Source organism: Caloenas nicobarica, chromosome 1 (assembly GCF_036013445.1).
Source record: "Caloenas nicobarica isolate bCalNic1 chromosome 1, bCalNic1.hap1, whole genome shotgun sequence".
Lineage (NCBI taxonomy): Eukaryota > Metazoa > Chordata > Aves > Columbiformes > Columbidae > Caloenas > Caloenas nicobarica.
In genome coordinates, this window is record NC_088245.1 from 2,452,675 (window position 1) to 2,475,542 (window position 22,868).

Consider the following 22,868-nt stretch of genomic DNA (forward strand, 5'->3'; position numbering starts at 1 on the left):
TCAGAGCCAAATGGAAATCAAACATGAAAAATCTCAGCTGTGCATTTCTTAGCACTGACGTCCTGACAGAGCTGTCTGTTCTGCAAAGGACTCCGAATAAAACAGCCTTGCTTTGAGGAGCCTGGATTTGAATACATTTCATCCACATTTGCTCATATTCCCCTTCAAGAAACACATGCACACGGGGAAAGAACGAACGAACGCCACGTGCAAATCTTACATAAACCATCTCTCCGGCTTCCCAAATTCTCACTGTCTTGACACCTCCAGAACAAACACGCGCCCCCTTGCTCCGATAGCTTTGCCCGATCGTGTTAATTCGCAGCTCTAAGGAGTTTGTTCTGATTTGAAGCAGCTAGAAATGATCATTCCTCCACTAACTTCATCAACAGGAGAATTTATCTGTCTCAAACACCCAAGGCAAACCCTGCGTGGAGCCGTACGGACGTGAGATCCCTGCAGAGGGCACAACGTCCCCGCGGATCCAGCCGCTCGCCCTGGGAAAGCATCATTTAAAATGTATATAGATTTCTATTTCTGTCAGTCATTTGCTAGCAGCAAAACGAGAACATTTCCTGTTTTTCCTCCTGCTGCAATCAGGATATTGCCAAATTAGGGCTGTCCTAATTACTCCTCAGCAGGTGCCAAATCCAGGAATGGTATCAGCAAAGGAAGAAGGAAGGAAGGACCTTTAAGTTCAAGCCAAAGAAATTACATCTATTGTCTGGCTCAAGTCAGGGAGATTTCATATAAAATATGAGCATTTTGGATAACGGCACACGCACAGTTACCAATTTACACGGGTGCTCAGGCGAAGTTTAGCCCACATATGTGCTCACTGCTATTGTTGGCATTATTAATAATAATAATGAGCCCATCCGCAGCCGCTTGCCAGATGAAGCTTCTCCTGAATGAAACCAGGCAATAGGAAATAATTTCTTAATGCTCTTGGTCAGAAAACACAAGGGGCTTTTTTCAGCCTCCCCTGCTATCGCCAGCCTCAATTAGCCATTAAAGGAGATTATGTATAGCAGCTATTATAGCTCATACTGCTGCAGCATCTTTAGTGGCTTTCAATGCAAGTATTTATCCCCGCAGCGAGGGACACGGTCCTGGCCCCCTCTCCAGAAAAAAGCCATTTTACAGTTGGGCAATTGAGATGTACACAGAATAAGTTATTTATCCATGTTTACGCTGGAAATCTATGATAAAGCAAGTACCCAAAGGACTCAAACCCCATGACCCAGCGTGATAACCCCGTGCCCAGGGTGACCACGCTGCATTCAGCTTCCACACCATGGATGGGAAAGCAGATCTCAGATCACCCCAAAACACTGATAAACAAAGCCCAGGATAGAGCACTTGATGACTCCTTGAAAGAATAAGTCCATGGAGAGTTTCGCAAAACCCAGTGTGTGCGTATCTACATGATGTGTTGTGGTTACTAATTCCTAAGTTGTCACGAGACCTGAAGACCCAAATCTCAGTATAATTAATTAAAATATAGCCAAATCTCTTCAGAACACTTAAATGGAAGGGTCTGACTTGCTCGACAAGAAAGCAATAGCTATATACAGCTTTTTATGTTAACCATGATGCCTTATACTCTCTATCTCCAACCTAAGGTCACCTTCTGCCTGATTAAGAGAAAAGCCGTGTGGTTTCTGAACTCTACTACCAGTATCATCCACGTTTAAAGAGCCTAAACCACAGTGCGATGTGTACAAAGTCACTGGGAAACCAAGACTCTTCACATACCAATGATCACCGTTCCAGATTTTTCCCCACCTAGAAAGAAATATACTTGACCATCCCAGCAGAGACGATTTCTAGAAGTAACTCCATCCTACTCGTGACAAAATAGCAAAAAGCCCAAGAGTATCTCCAGAATACATCGGTTTCCAAGCCTGCCGGTACCTGTAGGCAAGGGTGCAGGTGTCCTTGTACTCCTGGAGTTTCACACACACCATGTTGAGGAACTGATCCGAATACGCACTCAAGTCGTGCATCAGGTTCATCAGGTCTTGAACGGTCTTCTCCACAATCACCGTGCTCTGGAAATGAAAAGAAAGCGCAAGGATGAATAGCGGGTTCAGCGTGAATCTTCATTTCAGCCTTCTCATGTTTTGCTAATTAGTGTCACAGATGCAACCGTGCAGCTGATGCTGCCCGACGCCGAGCAGATGCTGGAGCAGCCTGTGCCACCAAGTGACGTAAAACAGAACCAAGGAGGAAAAAGCAGAAACCATGCAAGAGATGGAAGAGAGCAGCTCGGGGGTTTGAGTATCAGGTCTGAAAGAGTTTGGATTTTTTTCCGTAGGCTGAGGACCAGCGGAGTTCACCAGGTCTCTCCTTCAACGGATGAAACCTCAAAATGCAGAATTGTGATTTTTAGAGGAACCAGGTACTCGCAGCTTCACCAAGCTCTGCTTGGACTTGTAAACCCCGAGCATTTCAACCTGAGCAATAATTCTGGACTTACAGATTGCAGACTATCCTAAAGACAAAGGATTTTACCCATCGCTCCCATTCACACAAGCTGTGTGTGGGGCGTAAGCTTTCTGCCGGTGGCTGATGTTTAAGTAGCACCTTGAAATCCCTTTGTCACCCCAAGCAGTGTATTTACAACCACAGGAACAGGGCAAATCTGCAACCTGAAAATCCTGCTCCACACCCTATAGATGAGCAAGTCTGGACAGCTTGCAGAAGGAGGCAACGTATATCTGATAAAGTCCGATATTTAACCAGTTCCATATGAATTTTGGGATTTCTGAGGCACCCCAAGGTGATTTGGTGCAGTTTGTATTTACGACATTGTAATGCTGCTGTATTTAATTTGGTTGCTAAAAACAAGATGGAAGGAAGGTTATCAAAGTCCTGGGTTGATACAAATTTAATTAATGTTAGGCTCGGTAGAGCGAAGGGTTATTCCTGAGCTGTGTGCAAAGGCAGAGACCGAAGCTTTCAGACACCCTGGTTTGTTTGAGAAATTTTGGACTCAAATTTACATGGGGGGACCCCAGGGACTTCGAGAGAGCTGCACCAAGGCTGAATTTATCCCTTTCTCTGTGTTAATCAGGATGTGAAGAGGAGCTAGTGACTCGGTTGTTCGCAGAGCAAAATTTCATCAAACCCCAAATCATTGTCTCTGCCACATCCCGACAAGCCCAACTTCCGTCTCTCTATTGATTTCCAGATTAAAGTGCGGCGGCATCACCCTGATCCATAATCCTGCTCCTCCGGAGTGACCCCGTGAGTGACAGGAATTGATTCTGCTCCGCTACCTGTCCCTGATTCGGTAAAGAAAAGCATCTGCAAACCTCATCCTCATTCAGAGCACAGGACTCGGAAGCATGTGGGGGTTTCAAGGAAGGCTTAGTCACCGCCTGAGCCGTTCCTGATACGTCCTTGGCTCATAACTGCACTTGGAGGAAAAAAAAACCCAACCTTCTCTCTGGTTGCTCTTTTATCCTATTAAGCTTGCTCTTAAGCAAATCACAGGAATTAACCGATCTTTCATATTGTAATTAGCAACAATTTCGGATTATTTTGTCCAAACAAAAAATGTAGTCTGGCATAGCTGCCTCTCAGATGCTCCTGTTTCTGCTGCTTCTCCTGTTATTACAATTATCTCTGTTTTAATAAATATTCAATCCCACTCTGGGGTTGACGCACAGGGAGGAGAACAACCAACCCTACAGGGCTTGCAACTCGGAGTCATCGCGAGCAAATGAAGCAGATGACGGCGTGGAGAGGCTGCAGCAGCCGCCGAGGCTGTTTGCACAGCGATGGGCTCCGAGGTGTGAGCGCAGCTCGTCAGCTGCAGGATCCAAACAGCGCCCAGGCTCTTTTCTATCCCGGCTTGGCTGGCCCCAGCGATGGCAAAACCAGCGTTTTAACAATCCACCCAAATCCTGCTGAAGTGGGAGACTGACCTGGCACCTCTTACTTGAGACTAAACTCAAGACCACACTCAAGACCTCAGGCCAAGAAAGGCCTTGAGGTGCTGGAGCGAGTTGGGAGAAGGGAACGGAGCTGGGGAAGGGGCTGGAGCACAAGTGTGATGGGAGCGGCTGAGGGAGCTGGGGGTTCAGCCTGGAGAACAGGAGCTGAGGGGAGACCTTCTGATCTCTGACCTGCCTGAAAGGAGCTTGGAGCCAGGGGGGGTCGGGCTCTGCTCCCCAGGAACAAGCGCCAGGAGCAGAAGAAACAGAATCCCAGAATGTCAGGAATTGGAAGGGACCTCAAAAGCTCATCCAGTGCAACCCCCCCGCCGGAGCAGGAACACCCAGATGAGGTTACACAGAAGGTGTCCAGGCGGGTTGGAATGTCTGCAGAGAAGGAGACTCCACAACCTCCCTGGGCAGCCTGGGCCAGGCTCTGGCACCCTCACCATCAAGAAGTTTCTTCTCAAATTTAAATGGAACCTCCTGTGTTCCAGTTTGTACCCATTGCCCCTTGTCCTATCACTGGTTGTCACCGAGAAGAGCCTGGCTCCATCCTCCTGACACTCACCCTTTACATATTTATAACCATGAATGAGGTCACCCCTCAGTCTCCTCCCAGCTCAAGAGCCCCAGCTCCTCAGCCTTTCCTCACACGGGAGATGCTCCACTCCCTTCGGCATCTCCATGGCCTCAAGTTGCACCAGGGGAGGTTGAGGTTGGATCTGGGGAACAATTTCTTCCCCAAAGGGCTGTGGGGCATTGGAACAGGCTGCCCAGGGCAGTGCTGGAGTCACCATCCCTGGAGGGGTTGGACAGACGGAGATGAGGTTCTCAGGGACGTGGGGTAGCGCCAGGGCTGGGTTAATGGTTGGTCTTGAAGATCTTGAGGATCTTTTCCAAACAAAATGATTCTATGATTCTATTTTTGGGCTAATAAATGCAGTATGAAAATTACCGAGTAATTTGAGGAAATTAGATCCACCAGGTTAGAGGTAGGGCATAGTCGCACCTTCATTGAATTTGAGCTGGTTAAGGAGCTGCTGGCCTTCAACCTTCAAGCACCAACAAGTTGAATCAGTGCAAGGGGGTTCAGCAGAGGGGCTTCACTTTGCACCTACAGGGCTCAAAGGTGCTGCCGTGGCCGGTGTTTGTCTGTCAGCAGAGGAAAAGGCGACTCTCCAACCTGCTGACATGAGCCATGAGAACATCCTGACAATCTTAAAGGTCTTTTCCAATCAAAATGATTCTATGGTCCAACCAAAATTATTTCTACCAAAACAATTCCGCCTGCACAAATGGAAAATGGAGAAGCTGCTGTGCAACTTGAATCCAAATCTCTTTCCGCAATCTGATCCTGATCCTTAAGGGTGAGGCATTGAAGCTAACATTTGTACATAGGGAATTAAAAAAAAAAAAAATTAAAAAAATCCTTCCTAACTCATATAGCAATCTGGAAGACAAAAGCAATTTTTCTCCTCTTTGCATGGACAATCAAACTTTTTGTTTTTCACTGGTACTTCACTGGTGAGAGCTGGGTGGGATTTTCAGCCCATTGATGCTCTCAGCTGATCTCTCTTGCTCGCCAGGGGAAGGATCTGTCTTTCCAGGCATCCTCGTGTGACAGCAAACTTCACGAGCTGGCCGTGCAACCAAACCAAGAGGAATCAAACCTGGCCTCGATCTGCCCCCTTTCTATTTCTTTACATAACTCAAAATTTGAGCAAACAACTGAAAAAATCCAAAGATTGTATGTTAAAAGAGAAGGTTTCTATGTAGTTTCTCCCACTTACTTTCTCCTCTCTACAACAACATTAAAATCACAGCTAAGCTCCTGCCAATATCTTGATTTTAACATAAGGTCTTTTGATTTAAAGGAAATACAAAGCTACTTGCATGATTTTAAAAAAAAAAAAAAAAGAAAGAAAGAAAAAAGGCAATTACCATATGAAAGAAGACAGTCCCGGATACGTAATGGCTATTTTTCTGGAACATTTTAACCTTTTCCAAAGCAAACCTGACACATCTGCATGTGTCTCTGGGGACGCCATGTATTAGGACGCATTAGGCCATGTTAATAAAGCTGGATTCGTTAGCTGGGCCAGCACAGGATCTTCTGAAATTCTGCACCGGGAAATGAAAGGCAGCGCACGTATTATCAGAGAGCCACAATCCAGTTGCCTCTAACCCATCTGGATTCATTAACGGCAAATGGGTACGATCAAAGCGTAATTTTATGGCGAGGCACTTCAATGAAGCCTTTTAAAAAAACCCACACTAACAAGGAAACTCATCTGCAGAACAATATTCATCTCCTCGTACCTGAAAACGCTGCGTGGGGCTGAATCCTAACACCACGCCGAGGGGATGATTCATTACTCCTACAGCACATCGGGGTGAAGGTTTTAAAAGAGTCTCAAGGCTACTAAAAATAAAAAGAAATTCCTTCTTACGACCTCCTGTCCATTAGCTACTGTTGAGGTAACAGAACAGAACAGCGCAGCACCACTCGTTATTAACACTGTGGGCTTTGTCTTTAATATATTTTGCAAACATTTGTCATTGCTCCTTGATATAGTCCTTATTCTCAGTTGCGCTGAAGCTTCAGATAACGTAAAGCAGCTCCAGGGCAGGAATAATTCACACTCTGACCGCAGGGCTTCCACCAGTGATGGAGAACAAGCAGACCCAGAAGAAATATTTGAATAATACCTTTGGGATTATTGTCTTGTGCAACCCCACCTAAATTTTTTAAATGACCGAATTCCTCTACAGCAAGAGGGCACTCGATGTACAATGATGTAGCTGGAGGTATGTTTGTTTTCAAGGGTCCCTTAAAATGCAGTTTCAGTACAACCCCAACAATTCCCCAACACGCAGAGGCTCAAAACAACAGCTCAAGCCTACAGGTTTTCAACCTGTCATTTTGTTTTCTGCAACTTCTTGCCAAGGAACACTTAGATTAGGGGAACAATCTCCACCCTGAACTTTTTTTTTTTTTTTCAGAAATCACAGCTTCTCCCATGCCCATTCCCTTGCTTCATTTTTCTCGGGGGAAGAAGGCAAGGATGGGAAGGTACCTGTGCAGGGACATCTTCACCATGTGACGGGCTCTGGGAAACACAGCAGATGGAAGAAGAGACCTTGGCACTGGAAAGGTTGTTGATTATTAGTATATTATTGCCCATTACTTAAAAATCTCCTTGAGATGCCTTGGCAGAGGAAGACAGCAGATGAGTGCAGGACGTGGCTGCCTTAATGGGAAAAATAAATAAAGCCTAATCTAATTTTTAAGCTGGAGCATAGCTGACACCTTATGATTTAAAAAGTGCTATACGGAGCACAACTGTAATTAAAGGCAGCACAGGTGAGACAGAAGGTTTTCAAACCTCTTCAAGCCCAGTGCTGACCCACAGCTCCGGGTTTGGGACTGTTTCCAAAGTTGGTTACGTCTCACACTGACACTTTGATTTGCAACATTTATTCATACATTTTTTTGTTTTATTTTTTTATTAGTTTCTCGGCCGTCCCTGAAAACGGTAAATTCACAGCATCTGCCTTTCCAAAACATCATTAATCCTCCTTTCCCCGCACTGAAAAGGTGTGTTCAGCAGATGGCTCCAGTCACCCATGCTGGGGCATTAGTCTTTGGGGAAGAGCCACAAATATTTAATCACAGCATCATAAGATAATTTGGGTTGAAGGGCCCTTCCCAGCACCCCCAGTGCCCCCCCTGCCATGAGCAGGGACATCTGCACCAGCTCCGGTTGCTCAGAGCCCCGTCCAGCCTGGCCTGGGATGTCTCCAGGGATGGTTCAGCCACCACCTCTCTGGCCAACCTGGGCCAGGCTCTCACCACCCTCAGGGGCAACAATTTCCTCCCCATGCCTAGCCTGAATCTCCCTCCTTTAGTTTAAAACCATCACTCCTTGTCCTGTTGCAACAGGCCCTGCTACAAAGTCTGTCCCCATCTTTCTTACCAGCCGCTTTTAAGCACTGAAAGGTGCAATCAGGTCTCCCCGGAGCTTCTCTTCTCCAGCTGAACAGCCCAGCTCTCCCAGCCTGTCCTCCCAGCAGAGCTGTTCCAGCCTCAGATCGTTTCTGTGGCTCCTCTGGCCCTTCTCCAACAGGTCCACGTGAGAGGAAAAATCCTTCGCCTGCCCCAGCAGGAACACACCCTCGTACAGATTTGTTCTGCTCGATGCAGCCTCACCTATCTCAGGTGCCCTGTGCCGTGTCATCATCCATTATGGTGACAAACTTCCCCACAGATTGCTCTGGTTCTTCCCATGGAGATGGGGTGCAGGGTTGGGGGCCGCACTTGGATACGGGGCGGCTGTGGTTTAGGAGACTGTAGAGTGTCTCCTTTCTTGCTGGGGAGGTTGGTGTTGCTTTCTTGTCATACTTGTGGGTGTCAGTCTGATGCCTCACTCTGCGATGAGTCGCAGAAATGAACTTGCAGAGGTTGGGACGGAGACAACGAGCTGATGGGCACGTGGTGAAAGCAGGATCTGGATCTGTCTGAATGCCAGCAAAGCATGGGGTGACCTCCTGGCATCTTGTCGTTGGGCTCAAGCATCTCGCGAAGCCGTAACCCGGGGCCCTGGAGGGATGTTCTGGCTCAAGAACCCCAGCACGGTCCCTGGTGCCATCCCTGCCCCATGGCCTGGACTGGGGAAAGCCACACGCTGGGCAAGTCCCCCTCCTTAACCGAGATCCCAAAGAAAGGACATCCACCAAAGATCCATTTCAACTTTTTTTCTCACACCAAAACTTCACTCTTCCTTGTTTCCCTCCGGGCCCACTTTCTGTATCGTAGCGTTGGCCATTCCCATCCCTCCTCTCCAAATCTCTTAGTAGGCAGCTGCCAAACTGCTGCCCACCCCGTGCCCCATCTAAGTGTTTAAATAACAGAGGAGGTTTAGGAAAAATGCTCCCACCAATCCCAGGGCACCTGGGATGTTGTTCGATTTATTTTTTTTTTTTCTGTCTTTTTGCTCAGCGGCTCCATCTCATCAACTTCGAGGTTGGAAGCTGCTTGGCCAAAATTGAGCACAGCAATGTCCACGGGAGTGCAAAGGAGATGGAGACTTCTGAAGCCTGGACCAGCATCGCTGCTGTCGCGTACCACGCCAGTGTAATGCCACAGGACGCAATGAGATATAACGGGACTGTGGAGAGAGGACTGAGCTCGATGTGCTCTTGGATACTGGCCTGGCATACCGAACTCTGCCCAAAAATGTGCGATTCCCCAAATACCATATAGGATCCGGGGTCTGGGATCCAGGATCTGGGCTTATTTTATTATTATTTTTTTCTAGTACTTAAAGGACAGTTACAAAGAAAACAGAAGTTTTCTCATCACAAGGAGCCAGATGGAGAAGACAAAGGGCAACGGGTACAAGTTGCACTGAGAGAGTTTTCATATTGACATAAGACATTTTTTTACAGTGAAAATAATCATTTGCTGGAACAACCTCCCAGGGACATGGTAGAGTCCCCATCACTGAAGGTTTTCAAGATGCGACTGGAGAGGTTGCTGGATAATCTCATCTCAGCTCCCTTTCCCACGAGAGGTTGGACCAGATGATCCTTCCAGCTCCCTTCCAACCTGGGCTGTTCTATTCTACGATTCATTAATATTACGATTAATTTTATTAGGACATTTACAGAGACTAACGGGCTTTCAGCAGCCGCGGGAGCTTCGCCAAAATCCCACCCAAGGCGATGAGCTCTAAAATAGGAAACCCACCGTGCCGGAGCTGCCTCCCCATCCCACGTCCCCACCTGCCACCCCGGCTCCCTGTGCGCCCTGACCCGCGATGCTCCGCAAAGTTGGGCTGCCAGTCGCAATTTGGTTCTTCTGTTGTCAATTAATAACGGTTCGTTACTCGGCGGGTGGGTGAAACGGAGCTCGGCAGCGACCTCCCAGCATGTGCTTCGCTTTACCAGTTGAGCTGCTTAAATACCTGGCCAGCCTCTTGTTAGCTGATAAATATCAAGTGCTGTCAGTGCCTTGAAGGGCAATGGAAGGTGCGAGATAAAAAACACAAATGTGTTTACTCCCTTTGTCCAAATTCCAGCAGTTTAACGAATATCTCGCGAGGCTACTGAAACATCTATTCTCCCATCTCATTAGATGATATTACATGTTGGTAGAGATGGAAATTATTCAAAACTGAAAACCACGAGATGGGGACACAGTTTCCCCCGAATATTGAGATAAACTGGCTGTTTAAACCTACTAGATCTTTAAAAAATAGGAAACATAAGCCCCGTGGCCAGGGGAATGGGCACGACCTGGGTGCTGCCCCAGCTCCGTCATCGCCGTGGGGAACCAACCTGCACCCCCATGTCACTACATCAGCTCTGCGGTTACCCCCGCTAAAATACAAGAAAAAAACAACTCTGAACCAACTAAAATATATACGGGGTTTTTTTAAGCTAACAGAGGAAAGATGATAGTTGAAATTGTCTGTTTTACTGATTAGTGGTTATTTCACACTGAGCGATAAGGGGGCTTTTCAATCTGTTCTCTTCTGTGGCACATCCAGGGCTTACAAAGAGCTGAAGTTTTTAGTATGTATCGATTCAAATACGTGTTTAAATGCAAAAAGCTCTTTTTACAGTCTCGAAATCTGATAGCCCGCTTTTCTCATACAGTAGTTTTCTTCAGCAAAATTCATTATTCCGGTATCAGTTCTGCAGAATCCCGCCTGTTGCTATGGTTATACTACATCCTACTTCAACTTTGCTTCCCAAATACTCCTAACTCTGAGGGATTTTTTTTTTTTTAACTGTAACTCTGCCTGTTTTTCTTTTTATGGGCTTTATTCTGAGAGGTCCCGAGTGTTTTCATCCCCACAGGTGCGAACGGGAGCCCAGGATACGCTGTATTTCTCTCTCACCTTTAAACGTGGCGCTGCAGCAGCTGAATGAGTGTACAAACAAGGGCTTGGATAGTTCTTATTTACCTGGCACTGTGTGATCCAGAAAATGTTTGCTCCAGTGAACTAGAATATTGATGAAGAGCAAAATGTATTTTTTTTTTTAAATGGAGAACATGCACCATAAAATCTGCTTATTACTGTATTACCTTTGATCATGCAGAACTGTTTTCTACCTCTAAACACTATATTCATTATTTAGGATTTCAGAGAGTCCATGATTTGAACACATGAGCCTCTATTATATACAAAGTTAACATTAAGAGCGGCCAACCCTGCTCCAGTCCAGTAAGTGCAAAATCCATCACAACTATTTAAAGCACAGAAAAAAGGAGGCTGCCATGAGTATTATCAAAATACGCTCTGCAATAATTTAAAAAAATAGGTAAGCGATACTCATCGGCTCTGCAATTTGAACAAAAGCCTGCAGAGTCTAAAAGCTCACGTGCCTTTTCTGCAATACGTGTAGCCAAATCCTAAAGCCGGGGAAGATTGGAGAGGAGGCACAAGGACTGTCGTTATGGCTGGACGGGATTTTTCATCATATTCTTTGTCCAAATTGGAGACAGGCTTGCGCTCCAGACTCCGCTTCGCGCCAAGGATAAGTTTTCTTAGAAAGATTTCCCCCGTTTCTAATTAAACTGAGTCCCTTGTTACAGCATGGAAGGTCAGAATCAGCCAATTTCTACATTCTTTCTCACATCACGTAGGACCTTGACTTAACATCTGGGTTGCAATTCAGTTCTTCTTTGCTATTCTTAGTGACCCCTGAAGACTGATGCTCACTCAAGTACAAGACTACAGATCATTTGCCCCACCAGAAAACAATTTTGCCACCATCAAGACAGAACGATGTGCCTACATAACTACATATGAAAAGCTTTTCTTCAATGAGAAATGCTCCACTCAACTGCCTGCTCTATGTAGCCTGGATGAACTGGACTTGATGGTTATCACGACACTTCTCCTGTGCAGAAATCTGCACAGAAAATGAAAAAAAAGTTTTATTTTTGACCTTCTGAATGTCTATGACATCAGAATATTTTTCAAGCTCCTGATCTATTTCATTTAAGCCTTCTAAGCCAGCCACAAGGAGATCCGGCAGACGGGAGCTGAAGCTGGATCGTACCAGAGCAGAAATGAGTTACGTGTTTTTTAACAGTGAAGGTAATTAAGCACACGAGCAGCTTGCGTGTGTGGATTCCCCGTCTCTGCAAGGCTCTAAATCAAGCACGGCTGCTTTTCTGAAAGATAAGCTACATTCAAACTGGTGCTATGGACTCAATGTAGAAATAACTGGGTGAACTTCTATGGCTGATTATACTGGAGGTCAGATGCATTTTTTCTGACTTTGAGCTCAAACAAATTCCACAGCAAAAGATGCCCGAGGTACGCTTAAAGACAACTAACGAAACAAAACCACCTCAGAATCACAGAATCATTTTGGTTGGAAGAGACGCTCAAGGTCATCGAGTCCAACCATAACCCAGCCCTGGCACTGCCCCATGTCCCTGAGAACCTCATCTCCGTCTGTCCAACCCCTCCAGGGATGGTGACTCCAGCACTGCCCTGGGCAGCCTGTTCCAGTGCCTGACAACCCTCTCCGTGAATGATTTTTTCCTCATATCCAATCTGAACCTTCCCAACTTGAGGCCATTTCCTCTCATCCTATCACGTGTTCCTTGGGAGAAGAGACCAACACCCTCCTTGCTATCCCAGAAGCTCTGACACAGAAATACCTAAAAGCAGAGGCATTTACATCTCCAGAACTAACAATTCGAATCTGTCCCCTAAAAAGACACTATTCAAATCTCCCAAATTCCCCAGAAAATGGGAATTTGCAGCATATCAACTCTTAGCCAGTGGCCAGGAGCTTGCCAAAGAAAGGATTTGATTCAGCGGGTCCATGCTGCTGAAGAAGGATCATGGAATCACAGAATAGTTTGGGATGGAAGGGCCCTTCCCAGCTCCCCCAGTGCCCCCCCTGCCATGAGCAGGGACATCTGCACCAGCTCCGGTTGCTCAGAGCCCCGTCCAGCCTGGCCTGGGATGTCTCCAGGGATGGTTCAGCCACCACCTCTCTGGCCAACCTGGGCCAGGCTCTCACCACCCTCAGCAGAAGCCACTGAGCATCCCCTGCCAAGGTGGTTCTCACCTCCAAAAACACGCTGAGGTTAATCACAGCCATGGGACTCAGGTATCCACTTGAGGAGGTGTCTTTCAATAGTCTTCAAACAAACAAATACGCATCCCGAATTCCACGCAGGCTGCTAACTCAGCATTGTTACGAGCTTAAAAAACAGGACATGCACAAGTTAACACTCGGATAAGGATTTTCCTCCATTTATTTCCATTGCAGATTTATGTGGGCAGCGCAGGAGACGCGCTGGGAAGGAAAAATTAGGGTGCACATGGGGGAAAGTTTGTGACAGTCCAAACTCCCAGCCTTTAGATTACTCTCCCGTCAGAGGAACTGGCACTTAAGACATTTAAATCTTCACAGAATGATACAGTAGTAAATGCATAATAAGAAATACCGCTGCCTTGGCAGGGAGATGGACTGGAGAACTTAATAGGTCTTTTGTATCTCTCACTTCTCTGATCCTGCTGAGTTCTGTAGCTATTATTAAAGGCATTTTTTAAGGTATTTTAATTTACTCCTCTAAATGGATTTCCATTCATTCACTCCCACCAAGTGAATGTTGTCAGGGACATTAGCAGCATGATAAAATAGCTGCAGCTTCATGCTGGTTTTAATGTGTTACATACACAAGAAAAGTCATTAGCTCTTACCCTTTAATATACCCTCTTTACTGCTGCATAACTGTTTATCACTCAGAAGTGCCAGGCACAGGCCACACTCTTCCTTTATTAATCAATACACATTTGTGCAAGGCTGCAATGAAAAGGAATAATATCCAGTTATTTCGAGCACAGTTTGTACTGCAGGAACTGAAAAGCTCGTTCCTGACATTTTCAGCCCCCCTGAATATTCCCAGAAGTGGCTCTTCTTCGGATTTTACACAACTCACCCAATTACAGGTAAACTCGTGGCAAGGTGACGATTTATTTCCCCTGTACTGAGTGGCAGGTTTCTTTCTCCTTTGTAATATCTGCTCCAGAACACCATTAGCAGCTGCAACACGATACAAATGGAACGTGGACAATGAAATTAATGATGCTCAGAAGCAGGCCATCAATTCTGGAAGCAGAATGAACCTAGTTTTTTAATAAATGTTTTCATATGGCTAGCCCAGGTTGAAGAATAAGATCCATCTGTATTATTTTTATGAATACTCTATGTGCTGCAAGGTCTATTTTCTTCAGTCTCGGAGCCCCATCATTTAAAATATACTTATTAAAAATTTCTTGCTAGAGAGAGGGCAAACACGTGTTCCACGTGGAAGAGAGATGCTCCTGGAAAGACACAGTGACCACAAAAAGGGCAGCTGGTTGATGCAGAAACAAGAGCAATTGGAAAAAAATAGGTGGAGAATGGCTGAACGCCCAAAAGAAGATGATATTGTACCCCTGGATTTATTCTGTGCATGTGGATGCCAAGGCAAAGACTGTAACTAGGATCTAAATTCAACGAGAATTAATGAAAATGCAAAAGATCACAAGAAAGAAAATGGCCAAATAAATACACGAGCGACGTGTAATGGCTTAATGTTCACCCAGACTGAGCTCTACGAGCAAACCCACGGTGAGCTCTGGGATCAGAAAGAGGCCATTTCACTGGAATTACAAGACCATTTCTCAGATTTTGGAACAAGTGTCTAGAAATCTCACTTTTAGGGCTCAATGACAACATAGAGTGACAAGGCCAATGTCACCAGTGGCTTTCTAGAAGGTAACACCCAATATAGGGTGGATCCTGAATGACACAGGCCACTCAATCCTCACATTTCTGTCTCACTCTTCATTAACTCAACTGTAATTAATGCGATTAAAAACTATTTTCCAAAGCAATCCTTGGGAAACATGAGGAGAGTGCAAAGGCCCCACATGAGGGTCCAGCCAGCTACATGCAATGGATTCAATTCCTATGGAAACATCCAAAAGTACATTAAAATTGGCAGCTAAATTTAATGTATTGCTTTCTATGGCTTGACTTTATCAGGCAGCACAGATGAAAATGCAGTTAAACCACAGGAATGGCATATGTTTCCTTTTTTCCCAGAGGCAGTTGTAGAAGAAAGACCATCTCAGCCTTGTTTAAGCATCCTCAACTAGTTAAAAAAGTATTTTTTCCCCCTAAACAATAGTTTGGGGTTCATCTGTAGACGATGCTTTTCTAAATGTAGGAATTAGAGAATAAAGAGAAGAAATCTCAAATATTCCAAAATGCTTTAAAGTCACCTACCAGCAACTAACTTGAGGTGGATTCCCGCAATTCAGTGGCTGTTATTTTTGCTAAAACCCTTAGTACGCTGGTTTTGTTGAGAACTTGTTGCCAAACGCAATGTAATTTTGTGCACGCAGGGCTGGATGTGACCGTTGACAGCAATGATTGATGGACCACATCAACAACCACCAGCTCTCACAGAGCTGCCCTCAAGTTGGAGCTATTAGATTCTGCAAAGCTAAGGTTGATCTTAATTTTAAAGGAAAAAAAAAAAATATATATATACACACACATACGAGGGGAATTTACACCTCAATGCACACAAGAGGCCAGAGATGGCCAGAGGAGGACAATTTGGTTTCACAGCAGCTTCTGATGTTTCTAATTTAGGTTGCGCCCAATAGAATGGGCAAAATCAAGACTTTTTCCACATTTCTATTAGAACAGACCTGTGCTGAAACGGTATTTGTAGATGAAACTGATCTCTGCCTGTCTCAATGGTTAGGAAACCAATAGAAAGGAGATAAATATTTCTCCTAGACCACGCGGTCAGCAGAAGGACTTGAACTTGAATGTCTTCTTGCCAATGTCCTGATCACTAGACTCTCCAGGACAAGAGAGACATTGGACTCCCCAGCCCCAATTTCATTTGCTTCCAAAGGATTTTGAACAAATATATTGCTGGTATGGAGAAACCACGATACAAGTCAGGAAGAAAATGCCTTCCATCCACTTCCAGACATAACCTTAGTAGTGCTGAGGTCTTCTCGGAACAGCTGCCCCGGCTCCTCCTCACAGGTACGATGTAAAGGTAAAAATTAACACACATACATGACTACACACACAAATAGAATCCTAATATCCTTAGTCTAGTGAAATTTTAATTTTATGAAACCCATGGCATTATGTAGAGCTTCCTAAGTTGGAAACCACAAAAAGATCAACTGTTTCTTCTCCTGCCAAAGGAAGCAGAGGAATCAAAAGCTCTATAGCTTCAGTTATTCTGTTTGTTCACTCTTCTGCATTTACTCTTGTGGCATGAGCAGGGTTGACCAATTTAAGGGCAACTCAGGGTGCCCTTGCACAGTATTGGAGTCCAGCACCAGCCCAACGGGGAATACGTAGAGTTAAGTGCTCTGTCCAAAAAGCAAAGAGAGGAGAAAACTCATACGTTGCACATGACGGTATCACTTCTGATTTATTCCATAAATTAAGCCTCGTGTTCTACACATCAAAGACTAAGGAGATCACAGTTCTGTTCCTGGATGTCCCCAAAGGATTATTTTGAAATTCCTCATGCATGGAGATTGTGAGCAGCTCGCTCCAAGTATCCGACAGCTTGTATTAACGTTGCATTAATCAAAACCGAGTGACCACTTAAAACCCCCGGAGATTCAGGTCTGCCAAACTCTTCTGCTCGGAAGATGGGAGAACAGAGAACATCAGCCTTTGATTCTTGCAAAGAGAAGCAGCAATTACGATGAGACTCGCGGGCTGGGTGCAAAATCTAAACAGTATTAAACCACTATTTTCGCCTGCTTGAATAAAGCTACTTTGCCTCTTCTTGACTCAGCCCCCACCTGATGATGGGTCCAACCGTGGGACCATTTCTGAAGTAGGATGCTTCCAAGCGTGAGCCACGGTGGGAGGATGGAAAGCAAGAAAGCTGTGTACATGTACCACACTTTCTGGGAAGTAGTGATGAATTTGGAAAACGCCATTAGCCTGCAGGGTATTTTCCCTTTCAGATTGACCATCTCCAGTAGGAAAGGTTGGCCACACCAGTTTAAAACAGTGCGGAAATGGGATCACTTGGATGTTTACAGAGAACTTCATAGACAGGGCACAGCAAAGCAACTTTCACCATCTTATTCACATAGAGAAAAAGAAAAAGAAAAGCTCTCACAGAGCTCCATCTAACACCTTTCAACATAAACCATGGTCTGGATGGGGGCCAAGCTCTGCAATAAATATTTGTGGTAGGAGGCAGCTGCACTGTTTGCCCGGCACTGTAAAATGAAATGTCATGTGTTGAGGAACGCTCCTATCGATAAACCCTGAATTACACGTCAGGAGAACCCCTACTTCACCCAGCTTTGTCCTCTCCCCCTTTCACTGCCACAATATCCAGGCTGACAAGACCCCAACTATACATCTTCATCACGATTTGCCTACAGACCTCTATGTTAATCCAATAAACCAAACCAAACTCAAAGCAAACAAGCGTTCTGTTGCACTTCACAGTTTCTCATGCTATGTGATGAATATTTCCACTCTTCTGAGCTCCCTGCAAGGAGCAAAAAGAACTAAATGAGCTACTCAGCAGTTTAGCAACCATCTGCTCTTAACTGAGGATTTTTATCGTAGCGAAGAAACGCAAAACCCTGCACAACCGCAAAATCCCGCTTCCAAAATACCGCGGAAGGGCAGCGTGAAAAAGTTGTCTTTTCCCCTCAAATCACATCCTAGGAGGAAAAAAAAAAAAAAAATCAAATTGTGAAATGAAAGGCCCACTGGGTCAGCTCGTTACGAGAGACGTCTAATAACGGCAGAGACGCCGTTGTTCAATCCCCAGCCAGAGCTGTAATGAGCAGCCCCGCTCAGCAAATGGTCTGGATGATACTATAGATCTTCCCTTCCCATCTTCACTTGTGCATCATTTCCTGACAGTCCCATCTCCCCTTCCGAGCAGATGGCTCCCTACAGCACATCTTTAAGAGACCTCCCAGGCAGTTATGGATGGCAGAGAATGAGCATTTTGTTTTATTGCTTGCTCATACATTATTTTCCCCCGTGCTAATGACAGTCAAGTTATTGTCCTGTGAATAAATCCATTTAGGCTTTGCAATGTTGGCTGTGAGTGAGAAGGCGAAGGGAGCAGAGGAAGCCAAACTTGGCACCAGCAGAGCACAGATACAGTCACCCGCAAAACATTTATCTATTAACCAAACAGCAGCATTTCCAAACCCAGCAGGGCCACAGCGGAGCCCTGCTGGGAAACAGAAATTAACTCTGAATGGAGATAATTTGTCTCTTGAATGTTGTCATATTTGCAAGATCTCTCTGGCAATGCCGTTGCTGCTAAGAGGAGTAATCTTGCCGACAAGCGAACCAGATGAAACGCAAGCTTTATCGGGAAGCCAGGTGGCACTCACGATCACTCGTGCCGTCCTTCTGCCTCTAGGAAAAGCTCTTGAAATGCAAAGAGGGCGGAGGAGAAATTTGTCTTTGACATCAAGACGTTGTTGCAATTAATGGCAGCAGATTTGATTCAGTTCCACGGAGAAGGAGCAAATTAAAGCAGATTAGTTACTACCAGGCTACTACTCAGTTTCTGTTCGCTTGGGGTTTCTTTTGTTTCATTCTTATGCAGAGGAAACATTTTTCTTCTTACCTAGGAAAAAACATGGGTGAGCCTCATGGGGAATATGCATCGGACGTGCTGAGGCAATGGAAGTGTTGAAGAAATGGGACAATCATCTCATTTGGAGTTTGTACAGGGCAAGAAGCAATTAGAGATTTTGGTACTGCCAACGGAGCAAAAAATATGGGAATTTTCAGAGAGCGAAGAGTTGTTTTAAATGTTAAGTGCTTAAAAGGTGAGATGCGTTACTGAAACACAGGGTCAAGACGTATTTATGCATCTTCCGCTGATGAATGTGGCTATATAATATCTCGAAAAGGAATTTCCTTCACTCCCCCCAAGCGAAGAGCCAACTAAATATCCTTGAGAATTATTTTTTTTTTGGCCAAATTGTATTCACAAGCTTTCTTCCGTCAGCAGCATCACTGCCTATTGCTACAAAGCACCTTGTCTGAAAAAGGGAGCAGATTTTCCTGAAACGTCCAGCTGTGAGAGCAGTCAGGCCGAGCTCTGTTTTTCAAGAAACCAGCCCCACACCTACATTGGCAAATTTTGCAACTTCTGTGTCAAGAGGAACCAAAACCTGGTGGATTCAGAGCCGTGTAGCAATGGGAATGTTTCCATTGCAAACTTCTGCTCCGAAAAATCACTTGTCTCATGGCCTGCAAAGACACTCCTGATTGCTCTTCTGCAGTGAAGGTTACTCTGATGCTGGACCACACAGCAAGGTAAAATATGATTCCATTACATCATTTTGACAGCCTGAGAATGCCTGCACCCTGTGTTAATTCAGCATCTTGACGGCCAACGGTGAATTGAAGCAAGTAGCACAAGGATCACAGAACCACAGAGTGGCTGGGGTTGGAAGGGACCTCTGGAGATCACCCAGTCCAACCCACCTGCTAACGCAGGGTCACCAGAGCAGATCACACAGGAATGTGTCCAGGCGGGTTTGAATGTCTCCAGAGAAGGAGACTCCACAACCTCTCTGAGCAGCCTGGTCCAGGCTCTGGCACCTCAAAGGAAAGAAGTTTCTCCTCATATTCAGATGGAACCTCCTGTGCTTCAGGCGCTGTCCGTTGCCCCTCATCCTGTCGTTGGGCACCACTGAACAGAGTCTGGTCCATCCTCTTGTCACCCACCCTGGAGATAGTTATCAGCATTGATGAGATCCCCTCTCAGCTTCTCTTCTCCAGCTGAACAGCCCCAGCTCTCTCAGTGTCTCCTCATCACAAAGATGCTCCAGGCACCTAAATACACCAAGGACTTTTGTTGTCCTGCCCTTGCAGTCTTACTGTCCATGATAAGGCAGTGTCATGTGGTATCTAAATGTCCTTTCTCTCTCTTATTTGTTTCCAAGTTGTGAACAGCGTGAGCAGAGAGCTGGTTCGGTGCAGACAGCAAGGCCTACGAAGCGCTGCACAACCACGTCCGGCAGCAAAGGCAGGAGGAGAATGTGCAGAAAAAATCCATCACGCCATGTCAGATGAATCTCTTCCTCACTCCTGTGTCCCGTTAACCTCTTGAGTCATCTCACCGACACACCTTCAGCTTGAGGAATTCAAAGGGGGAGAGTGTTTTCTGACGGACCCCCGAGGAACAAAAACAGCTGAGGTCAAGCGCTCACAGTGATCATGAGTAGTTCAGTGATCACAAAAATAAAGCATTCTTTACTACTGAATCTGGCAGTCCTTCCAAACCATGGCTGCCAAAACCACACTTTGTGACCAACAAGTTCCCAAAGGCTTATAATAAACCTTTGAAAAACAGCTCAGCTTTCTGCTAGATAAATGTAGGCCTCTGGAAAGGTTTCTCTGGTCTACTCCTTAAGAAAAAATTACTAAAATTAAATCCCAGAGTAAGAGGCAGAATTTTGGACCAAACACTGGCCAAGGGGCAGCCAACCACACCATCGCAACCCCAAGGGAGAGATGGTGAAGTTCAGGTGGACCCAACTCATCAGCCTGCATGAGTAGACACTGATGAAGAGCCTTGAGCATTATCCCTCGGAATCAAAGGAGTAGTAAAGCACTAAACCAACATAATGCTACGTACCCTTCAACAGCAGCTATGAAGAATGAAAGCCTGTCTGATTTAAAGACAGATTAAATATGTTTATGAAAAGCAGATTATACGATGCTGTGCATCTGATGGCAGGGACCAGGACTTCATGACCCAAGAGATCCCTCAGCGCTGTGCTTTAAATCCAGCCTAGAGGGAAAAGATCAGACCTATTTTCACACCTTGCTGGACTCTAAGTTCATTACCTGCAATTCAAAACCAAAACAAGCAAATACTTTTTATTTGATGTAATGAGAGCTTAGAATTCACTTACACAGGAGCAGGAGATTAGATTTGGTGACGGGAGGTATCGGTGAGGCACAAGTTTCGGCGGCATTCACAACGGGACCGACCGTTTACACATCTATCAAGGCAATCCAGAGCTGTCAGACTTAATATGATTTGGAAAGGATATTGCACGCAGCATTTAGGGATCCAGCTGAACTATCAGAGATGGTGATGAAGCCTAAAGAACAGGGAAGATTTCCCACAGTTTGTTTTTCAGCAGGCTCTAACAGCACTTCTTGCTAACCATTCTCAGGATGGAACAGAAGATTGGGTGAGTCTTCTTATGGTAGCTCTTATGTACCCCAAATTTCTACTTCTAGGAAAGAGTCAAAGCACAGACATCTTTATGGCACCACGTTTGCCGCACAAACACACAAATCTGACAACCTTCAACATGGGAGACATGACAGCCCTGCTTAGTGTCCCGCTCCCCCAAAGGCATGTAGGAGTGCAGATCCTCTCAAAATCTTCAGGGGCTCTGAGAGATGGGATGATGGATTAAAATCAGATGGCCAAGCCACCTCCTCCACTCAACAGCACGATCTAAGGATATCTCGCCTACCTGCGAATCTGCTCCCAAACCTTCCCACTCTGCATCATATATGAAAGCAAACAAAGGTAAGGGTATGTCTGCGTAGAAGTACAATAAAAATAAGAGGTTTTCAGCAACTGGTTCACAAGTGGATCAGATATCCTCACCTTTCCAGCAACAACCATTGAAGGGACTGGGCAGATGGCTGAGGGCAATAAGTCATTCAGCCATGTAATTTTAATTTGCTGCCACATGTTTATTAGAGTTTTCAGAAGATACTGGCCCAAACTCCACTGTCCTAAGTGACACTGAATTTTGAAACTCACAGCAAGCAATGTAAGAGGTTATAAAGCACTATTTTTTTTCTGAATAATGCCGGTATAATAGAAAATGTAAAAATGACCACAAGGAAGCTCTGCTGCATTAACATTATATCACGTAGAAATTATTGCTGCAGGAAACACCTCTGGTCAGTTAGGCTTTCTAAAAGATGAAGAAAGGAGAAGAAGAATCCATGAGGGTCTAGAGAACAAGTCCTATAAGGAGGCTGAGGGAGCTGGGGGGTTCAACCTGGAGAACAGGAGCTGAGGGGAGACCTTCTGATCTCTGACCTGCCTGAAAGGAGCTTGGAGCCAGGGGGGGTCGGGCTCTGCTCCCCAGGAACAAGCGCCAGGAGCAGAGGAAACGGCCTCAAGTTGCGCCAGGGGAGGCTGAGGTTGGATCTGGGGAACAATTTCTTCCCCCAAGGGCTGTGGGGCATTGGAACAGGCTGCCCAGGGCAGTGCTGGAGTCGCCATCCCTGGAGGGGTTGGACAGATGCGGAGATGAGGTTCTCAGGACATGGGGTAGTGGAAGTGTTGAGTTAATGGTTGGACTCGATCTTAAAGGACCTTTCCAACCAAAATATTCTACGATTCTATAAGCATCAGTGTGGTACAATTACAGCTCTCAGCCAGCTTCTCGGCCATGTCTAATCTGCTCCAAGAAGCCAGAATGTGTTTTTGAGTCCCCAAATTCCTCCTGAATACGCTCTGAAGCATCCTTAGTGATAAGTGGTCATGCTTACCCCCAGTGAGAACTTCTCATGGTTCCTTATGTCACATCAACATGAAAAGAGAGAAAATTTTTCCCAATGAAAACCATCAGCCATTGGAATCATCTCCCCAGGGAAGTGGTGGATTCCCCAACATTGGCCACATTTCAGATTCAGCTGGACAGGGTGCTGGGCCAGCTTGTCTAGACTGGGCTACCAACCCCTTATTCTGTGATTCTATGATTATTTGGAGTATGTAGCAGAGCAACAAACACTCTTGGGAAACACAAACAGAACCTGCATCAGATGCTGGGTTTTTTTTAATAGTTTGTTTCTAATAAATTCAGAAGA

At 45.5% G+C, this 22,868-nt stretch overlaps 1 protein-coding gene across 1 annotated transcript in view; it reads right to left on the bottom strand.

Annotated features, from left to right (window-relative positions):
• The window catches only part of EXOC4 (exocyst complex component 4), a 415,407-nt gene that overhangs the window by 75,309 nt on the left and 317,230 nt on the right, over positions 1–22,868 (bottom strand). The window contains exon 12 of the mRNA XM_065640979.1: positions 1,918–2,054. Coding sequence (XP_065497051.1) covers positions 1,918–2,054 — 137 coding nt within the window. The remainder of the gene's footprint in view (positions 1–1,917; positions 2,055–22,868) is intronic.